General features: G+C 34.8%; 1 protein-coding gene across 1 annotated transcript in view; it reads right to left on the bottom strand.

Annotated features, from left to right (window-relative positions):
• The window catches only part of SEMA3D (semaphorin 3D), a 191,521-nt gene that overhangs the window by 18,658 nt on the left and 163,571 nt on the right, over positions 1 to 9,292 (bottom strand). The window contains exons 12-14 of the mRNA XM_006088678.3: positions 5,942 to 6,164; positions 3,160 to 3,248; positions 1,331 to 1,372 (exon numbers count right to left, since the gene is read on the bottom strand). Of these exons, the coding sequence (XP_006088740.1) occupies positions 1,331 to 1,372; positions 3,160 to 3,248; positions 5,942 to 6,164 (354 nt within the window). The remainder of the gene's footprint in view (positions 1 to 1,330; positions 1,373 to 3,159; positions 3,249 to 5,941; positions 6,165 to 9,292) is intronic.

Genomic DNA, 9,292 nt, shown 5'->3' with positions numbered 1-9,292 from the left:
ATCATCACACCCTCCTGCTTAAGGATTTCATTGTCCTTAGCCATTAACTGTTAAACAAAAATGTGCCTAATCTTGCTCTGGTCTAATTTTCCCAGACTCATTTCTAGTCCCTTGTCCCTGGAGCACAGATATGTCCTTTGCTTTAATTGTACAGAAACTTATTAGAATACACTATGGTCTCTCGCTCTTCACACCTTTTCAAACGTTCTCCTCTTCTACTTGGCATATGATTCCCCACCCATCTCCCTTTCTATTTATCTGGTGAACTGCAACATCCTTGATGGCTCAGGTTGCATATCTCTGCTTTTAGCTATCTTCCCCTGCTCCCTTGGCTTCCTTTTAGACGAGTTCCCCTCCTCTGTCTCCCTAGTACATGCTTCCATTGGTCTCTGAATTGTCAGCAGATCCTTTGGTTCCCAGATCCACCATGAGCTTCCAAAGACAAAGGGTTATGCCATTCATGCACTTCTGTACCCTCCAACGACAGCAGTAGGCCTTCAAGTACTAAGTATTGAGTGGTGAACAAATTAATGGAAAATATTGAAGAAGGAACTTATTTAGATCTTTTCTTAATAATCCCTCTACCATACTAGGCATAGCCGTGTAAGACAATTTTAGCAAAACTTTAATGTAGAACATATTATCATGTGACTTTCTTAAACTTTAGGGGTACATGTAGAAATAGGAATGCAAGTCTTAATCTCTTGAATCAACTGGGACTTGGCATATCATATCTGAGAACTGTGAAGTCATATTAAAATTATTGTTATTATTATTATTAGCTACCATTTACTTTACACTTAAAATGTACCAGCTCTCAGTCCAAAAGTGTGCATTTGACATCCTATTTATTAGGAGGTGGATATTATTTTTCTAAATTTGCTGTTGAGGAAATTGATTGTGGGAGTCAGATATTAAATGATAGGTGGGAGGTTAACTGTTGGGTTATTTGCCACCACAGTTCAGAGTCTACCTCCTAGACTTCCTGATTAAAAACCATTTTTAATGATTAGGGCTGGTGTTCTACATGAGTTACTTTATGGCCTTGACCGAAAGACATCCTCATGAGGCTAGAAAAGTGAGTTCAATTTTCAAGAGCCACAGGAAGGGGAGAATATGTTATTCAATGAATGAAATTTGGTTTCATTTATTCTAAGGCAAGACTGAAACAATAGTTTTTAATCAGTTATAAAATAAACACATAATCTAAAGCTTTTTCTATTATTTATAATTTAACTTGCAATTTCAATGAATTTTCTCTAAAAATAAACTTTAATTCAATCATCCTGTTGCTTTGTGGTTAATTTTTACACAAAAATTAAGAAAATACCTGTTTCAAAGACAACTCCATGTTCAAGATGATTGATGAGTGCTGAAAAAGAAATTAAATATTAATGATCATTAAGAATCTTTTACAGTAGCCAGTAAGTTGTTTTATCTTGTACCAAAGATCCATGAAGTAAACTTCAAGGCTCTGTTATATAGGGGAGGAAAGGATCTTAATGTTTGCTACTTCCTCCCAATGGGTAGTAATTCTACCTTAAAAAAACTTTTCAAAACAGTTATTTTAAAGCATTTTATTAAAGAATAATCACCTAACTATATGAGAAACACTACATTGAAAATCATTCCCAGGTACCCAAAAGGTTTCTCCTTCTTCTGCTTATCTTAACTGCTTCCATGTAATTCAAACTAGTGTTGACAAGAACATCTCCATAATTATTTATTACCTTTTTCTGCTCTTACTTAGATCAGTAGTTGAAAAACTTGTGTTCAAGTGCGGAGTTCTGAAGAGTTATAGTGCTCCTTGTGGATGACCACATTCTTTATGGAACTCTGCAAAATGCTGGTGCACATGATACCTTGATATAAACTAGGGCCAGTTTTGTAGAAAAGATGGCTCTATGCATGCAGTAGAAAATCAGACGCCTGAACACAAAAAGCTTCCAAAGTAAAAAGATGGAATGTTTTAAATGTTTTCATCTATCTATTCATCTAAATTCATTTATTTCTCACCAGTCAATATTTATTAATTGAAAAACAATAGCAAATGTAAAAAGTTTACAAAAGCATATGAATAAAAAACTTTAAAGCAAGAAAGTCCTAGCCAATAACTTCTTGTTATATATTTTATAAAACAGGTTCATTATTTAATTTTTTTGTGGTTATTTAATCTTAGTGGAATCCAAACAGTTTTCTTGACCACTGACAGAAACTTATTCTAATGTACCTATCTGTGTTTTGGGCTTTATTTTTGGCCTCTGGATTCACATTTATATTTGACATAGATTTTGTTTTTGGTAGATGCCAGGTAGTAGTTCTTTTTTTCTTGTTAACTCCTTGACCATTATTATCTTCACAATGTAAACAGGATTCAGTAGAACCCAGCATGTTATTTAACTTGAGCCCCTCACAGTGGAAGGCTCTACTCTCTTGTAGGGCAAAACATGTTTACACGGAAACAGTCCATTTCAATAAAATGTTTCAACAAAAATGTTATAAAAGGCTTAGCATATTTTTAAAAGCTCTTCTAAGAAATGCAATTTTATTTCTAATGTTATTTTCAGAAAATAATTCTATATTGAATTTCATTAAGGATCTACAAAGAATGCCACAACTCAAATTTACTGTGAAAAGTCAAAGACATTCCCAAAATCTGGAGAGCTATTATTTTAGGTATACTAACTCTTTCGGTGGGCAAGGGGAATTTAACAAATGTGAAAACTAACTTGCATGCAACCTTTTTGTTTGTTTGTTTTAAATGTCCTTACAGAATAGCAAGGGCACATGAGAATACTCTTCCAGTTCTCTCAAATCCAAAGGAGAAAATTTTGAAAAGTAAAATTGATAAAGTAGAAAAGCATCTGGATAGTAAAAGAGACGCAGGCTTTCATCCACTGTGGCAATTTGTCTGGCCATAGGCTCAGAGAATGCAGTAATGAGGGGCAACCCAGGAGCCCCGAATTCAGTGGTATTCTACAGGGGAAGATGAGTCCTCTTCTTAACTGTTTTAAACATTTTTTGCCATAGCTTAAGGAAAAGGAAAATAAAGAAGCTGTTTGCAAGCAATTCTTCTGGAAAAGTGATGATGTTAAAACACCCTATCTCAAAGCCCACTCAGTTTCATCTCTTTTCCCAAAACTCTGGATGGAGTCTTACCTTGAATATCTGCAACTCCTCCAGTACTACCTCTTCCATATTCCACTTCTCCTTTGAAATGCTGACAACTTTTAGGACCGTTCCAATGTCTGAAAAAAAATACAATACCCATAATCCTTCTATTTCTCCTTCAATGTTCAGTTGTAAGCATATTCCTAGCAACCTTCAGATAATACCCTAATTTTTCTTTAAATACCTTTCAAGAAATCAGATTAAATAAAGCATGCAAGAAATAAAGCTTAATATATATTATTCTCCCTTCCCAAAACATTATAGCTTTTATCTCATAAAACACATCTTTATAAAGAAAATATTAAAAGACATATGTTTGTAAGAGAAACTATTGATGTTATATACATGGAGGAAACTAGCTCACTTATCAAATGTATTTTATATACATAAACATTATTAGTGGGCTAGAAATTAAAGTTTTTGTTTAAAATTATTTTATTTAAATTTAAGACTATTAAAAGGTTAATAATATAAACCAAAATCAACATTTTGAAAAGATGCTTAAATAGGAATCTTACTTTGCTGTTCTGTAAGGTGACACACCATTACAGAAAAACAATCTAAGGAACATTTTAGAAGAAAAGAATCCCATTTGCAAATTAACTTATACAAAATAGATGCTTTTAAAGTTCTAAGCACTGGGGTTAGAGTGTATTAACATTTATGGTAATAATCCTGTTTGCACAAATTCATCTAGATTATTTTCTCTGTTTTTAAATAACTCTGGAATCTTTAAAAATATTAAATATAAAATGCCCAAATGTCATGATTGGAAATCTATCTTAGCATCCCTATAATGTAATCAGTAAAAGTTAGGTAGTACCACCTAGTGGCAGAATGGCATTTATGACACTGAAATGTTCAAAACCTAGGCATGAGCTTGGGGTAGGTGGTAAAAATTAAGTGGCAAACTCCTCAGAAGCAGTGACAAACTAATTATTTCAAGTTTTGATGTCTCAGTAACAATCTCTGTGGCATTGGGAACATCACTTTTTTTTCCTTGGCCTTGATATTACCACTTCAACACAATCAGGTTTGACTGGTTTCTGGAGAGCAATTGGAATCTGTTACACACAGGATTCCTAGTAGACCCAACTTCTGTAGAACCAATATATTTTTAGGATAAAATTATTCTAAAGTTGTTCTGTACTTCTATGTCCTCCTCCAATAAAAAGTTCATTGCTTGAAACCCATTCATTTCTATCAATGCCATGCTTGATCCATTATAATACATAGTAAGATGCAGTGCTTTTCTATTAATGATATACACTGAGTGGCCAGATTATTATGACCACCCCATCAGTACAATGAAGTGAATTAGTTATGCAAATAATAATAAAACCTTGAGAGTATTTGCTTAGGAAGTTTTCAATATTCAGTATTTTTGGAAGTGTCAATGAAGTACTGATGGGGTAGTCATAATAATCTGGCCGGTCATAATAATCTGGTCATTCAGTGTATGTTTTATTTACTGCCATTAGAATTCATATGACACTATGAGATAACACTTTTTTTTGGAAAAATAGTTTATTTATTTTTTTGTGAGAGGGCAACATTGAAGGGCTGCCTCCTACATGCCCCCTACTGGGGATGGAGCCTACAACCCTGGGCATGTGTCCTTGACTGGGAATCAAACCAGCAACCTCCTGGTGCAGGAGACAATGCCCAACCAACTGAGACACACTGGCCAGGGTGATAGTATTTTTATTTCTGAGACGTGCTAAATCAGTAATATTTCTCTTTATGGAAAAAAAATTTTTTTTTTCATTTTATAATTACTGAGTTGGCAGAAAAAATAATAAATACATAAATCAGGTTCAATAATGAAGGTGATACATAATCCACAAAATTCAAGGATAAGAAAAAATATCTTCAAGAAGTTTCTACTTAAAGAACTTTACAAAGCAATGCTTAACTATTTTGAAAAGGCATCTTAACTCATCTTAAGTCACTGATTCTCAAAACTGGGTAAAAGGATCCTTTGGGGTAGGGCTTATCAAATATCTCAGTAGGGAAAAGCAAATGGGATGTTTGAAGATAAAGAAACACTGCTTTGTCGTGCTTGTTTAATTTTAGTCCATAGTCATTCAACAAATAGACACTGAGAACCTACTCTACAGCAGGCACATTGCAGTCCTAATATACAAATATATTTTAAAATCTCAAATAAATACTAAAGGAGGCTGGAAGACATTTATGATTCTCAATTAAAAGCGCGTGTTATGCAATTTTTATTTATTTCAGATAGAAGGGAGAGGGAGAAAGAGATAGAAACATCAATGATGAGAAAGAATCATTTATCAGCTGCCTCCTGCACACCCCTACTGGGGGTCGAGCCCGCAGCCCCTGACCGGAATCAAACCTGGGACCCTTCAGTTCGCAGGCTGATGCTCTATCCACTGGCCAAACCAGCTAGGCGTGTTATGCAATTTTAAGAAATACCAACTAATGAGTGACCACCTGGAAAGAGATGCATCTACCTTGATCTGCAGAATTCCCCAGCAAGGTAATCTCCAAACTCCCTAGGTCCTTAAAACCCAAGAGAAGAACTAATGAGAAAAGAGGTAGGGGTGGGTGTGCAGAGGGGTAAGTGATAATCTTCCTATAAATGAAGACTGAGGCATTTGAACACAACAAAAAATTACTGACTAGATATTCACTAATAAGTACTCATTTTGGTTTTGATCAAAAAATAATTTTGAAGTTTTGTTTTGTTTGTGTAATAATGAAAAATGCCTTGGAAGGGAAGCATAATCTTGTTCTAGGGTACCTGTTCCAAGAAACATTACATCATACTGGCCATCTTCTGCCACCACATGATCCACCACAATCTGCGTCAGTCTGTAATCCACATTGATTCGCTTGAATGTTGGTCCTCCCGCAACTGGATAGACTGACTTATACATCACAGGGTGCCGCTTGATGAAACTGATGACGTCATCCGGAAAATCACGGGTGGATTTGATCAGTGGGTCATAGGTTTTGCTTGGACACTGAAAAAAAATGAGGGGAGTATGCACCTGAAAAATTTCTACTTTGTTCTAATACAAAGGCTTATCACTGAAAATATTAAAGGGATGGTGAACGGGATCATTGTAGAATCACTTGTACTTAGAAATAAATGCAGTTTACCTCAGATATAGCTAAATCCAATCTTCTCTCGCAAAAATATTATGTTATACTCATTTATCTGTATTTTCTAAAGTTTCCACAGCAAGCTTTGTTCCTATAAAAATTTTTATTTCTTGTAAAAATACATGAAATTTGAGTCAGATAATTTTTAAGAAAGTAATCGGCAAACATGGGACTATGAAAGCCATTATTTTCCATTTCTTTTTAATTAATTTAAGATTTCATTTTTAAATTCAAACCATAACTATAACGTGTGAAAACTCAACAGCTCTTCCCCCAAAGGATCTGTGGAACTTTCTCACTTCTGTCTAAAATTGCCTGAGTGTCTTTGTGTCCACAAATTCAATAGTTAGCATATCCTGCCCCCTGGTGGAAAAGTGAGACATTCCTACCAGCAGAAAGTCAATGATTTGCTATCTTTATCCAAAGAACATGAATAATTACTTTATAATTACTTTTTAAGTACTATACATATCTCCACTCCTATTTTCTAAATTTATTTTATTATTTCAGTATATTATGATTTAGTAAGTTACTGCAGAATAATTCTGTTACCACATTTAAATTCTTCCTGAGCTAATGCATTCTTTTGGAATGGAAAACTTTGGCTACATGACACAGGCATAGAGAAGAAAATGAGTGACATTGAGGAAAGCTTTTAAGAATGTGCTGCTTTTTCCATATTTTAGTTTTTTGACATTGGGAATAATTTCCACTGAACTGAACCATTTATACTAGGCATTAATTAGAATCCTGTCGAAAGCCCAAAATATAGCATACTGCTTAGTCAAAGCATCAACAGGGTCATCCTCAGGGAACTAAAGATACTGAGATAGCTTTACAGTCACAATATATGACCCTGGCCCAATATTATACCAATGGCTCACTAAATTAGAAAAATATCACAAAGGTATACAAAAATAAATCTGTTAATGATTTTTAAAATTAATTTGAAAATATCTTTATCTTTCACACACAAAAAAAACAAACAAGCAAAAAAAAACCTTGTATAACTTGTCTTAATAAACTGGTCTTAATAAACTGATGTTTTCTTGATATCTATTCAAATATCCTAGAATATTAGTCATTTGGTTATTACTTAGTCATTTGGTCTTAACTGTATGTTGGTCTAAAGATCTAAGTTTGTGTCTGCAGTCACTGCTTCTAGCACATAGCCTTCAGCCAAATGCAATGTCAACTGTATAATGGAAGGAACCCCATATTAAATAGATTAAGCTGCAACTCAGAATGGATATGGAGCTCAAGTGATTCAAAGCTCTTGCCCAATTAGAGGCTGCCTGTTTGAGGCTCAGTTAAAGGCAATTTATACTGGGCTTATAGCTTACAATGCCTGCGGTACAATCTGGTTGGTCTATCATTAAAATCAAAGCAAAAGCAAAATTTTGCCTGCATATTTTTGAAACAGCCCTCCAACTTAAGAAAAAAAATCTCTCTGGACTTTGCAGCTGTAGTTATGCAGTAGCCAAAATTTCAAAAGAAATAATACGATGATATTGATGCCACAGTGTTTGGTACCACATTTTCAAATAATTCAAGTTTTTAATATGAAAAAGCAGAGAGGGATGAAGATATGAACATTTAGCGATGAAACAAATATGACATTTTCCCTCATTGCTCACCACTGACAAAAAGGTTTTAGTGTAATAAAATCTAGAAAAAAGAAGAAAAGAAGGGAAACCTGGTTTCTATTGACCATTATAAAATGATCTTTGAAAATGCGTGTTTTTTGTTTTTTTATGGCAGCTTTTCCTCATGGCATGCTGCCAGTGTTTGTATAAGATGGTTTTCGTCCAGGTTGCTATGTGCGATCTCTCAGGTCCACGTCTCCGCTGTGCTTTTACAAATGAAAGTGATTTGGTAGAGTTGCTCCCTGAGGTTTAAGATAGTACCATTTGAACCAAAGACTGTTATTATAGTACATTAAAAACCAGAGGAATTTCTCCTTTGATATCATATAGCTGAGTAGCACACAGATCTAAAAATAGCTTGAGATGCCAACCAAATGATGCAGGTAAGAGTGAAATAGGAAAGAGAAACTCCACACAGAAAAAAGAGAAATGTAGGAAAATGGTACATCTAAAGAAAATGAGCATATTCAACTATTTTCCTTTAGAAAACCCTATAAAGCAGTGGTTCTCAACCCCTTGGTCGTGACCCCTTTGGGGGTCGAATGACCCTTTCACAGGGGTCGCCTAAGACCATCAGAAAACACATATATAATTACATATTGTTTTTGTGATTAATCACTATGCTTTAATTATGTTCAATTTGTAACAATGAAAATACATCCTGCATATCAGATATTTACATTATGATTCATAACAGTAGCAAAATTACAGTTATGAAGTAGCAATGAAATAATTTTATGGTTGGGGGTCACTACAACATGAGGAACTGTATTAAAGGGTCGCGGCATTAGGAAGGTTGAGAACCACTGCTATAAAGTTTTCCTATTGCAGCTTTATATTCCAGGTATTAAAAATCAAGTGGATTTTTCTCCGTGTGTATATACACTTTTAAATTCTACGCATTAACATGGTCCATCTGAATATACTGTAGAGGTCCATTTATTTCTGCCGCCAGCTTTCTATCATTGGCCTGACTTCCGCTAATTTAGCTCCTATGACTGTACAAAATAAATCAAGGAGCTTATCTGTGTAAAACGAAAAGAGCAATTTACCAAAGTTTAGAATGTCATTATCTTGCTGGAAATAATACCGGCAAAAGAGTAGAAGAGAAAGAGAAAACTGCCTAGACAAACCGTGAGATGAAAGGGTAAACCCAACAGCCACAGGCCATGGTTCAGGGCCTATCTCTCATGGCTGGCGGCCACAGCTGGCTAGGTGTGATCATGTTATGCTTGGCAGATCTGTGTGTTTGTAGAGGGCCTTTAGTCGTGCAGTGGGAAGCAATGGATAAGAGGAGAAAAATGGTTTTTATCCAATGAGGGAACTTTGCCCCTTGGCCA

Source organism: Myotis lucifugus, unplaced genomic scaffold (genome assembly GCF_000147115.1).
Source record: "Myotis lucifugus unplaced genomic scaffold, Myoluc2.0 scaffold_51, whole genome shotgun sequence".
In the NCBI taxonomy this organism is placed as follows: domain Eukaryota; kingdom Metazoa; phylum Chordata; class Mammalia; order Chiroptera; family Vespertilionidae; genus Myotis; species Myotis lucifugus.
Note: the sequence above shows the minus strand (reverse complement) of the source record. Positions and strands in the feature narration are given on the sequence as shown.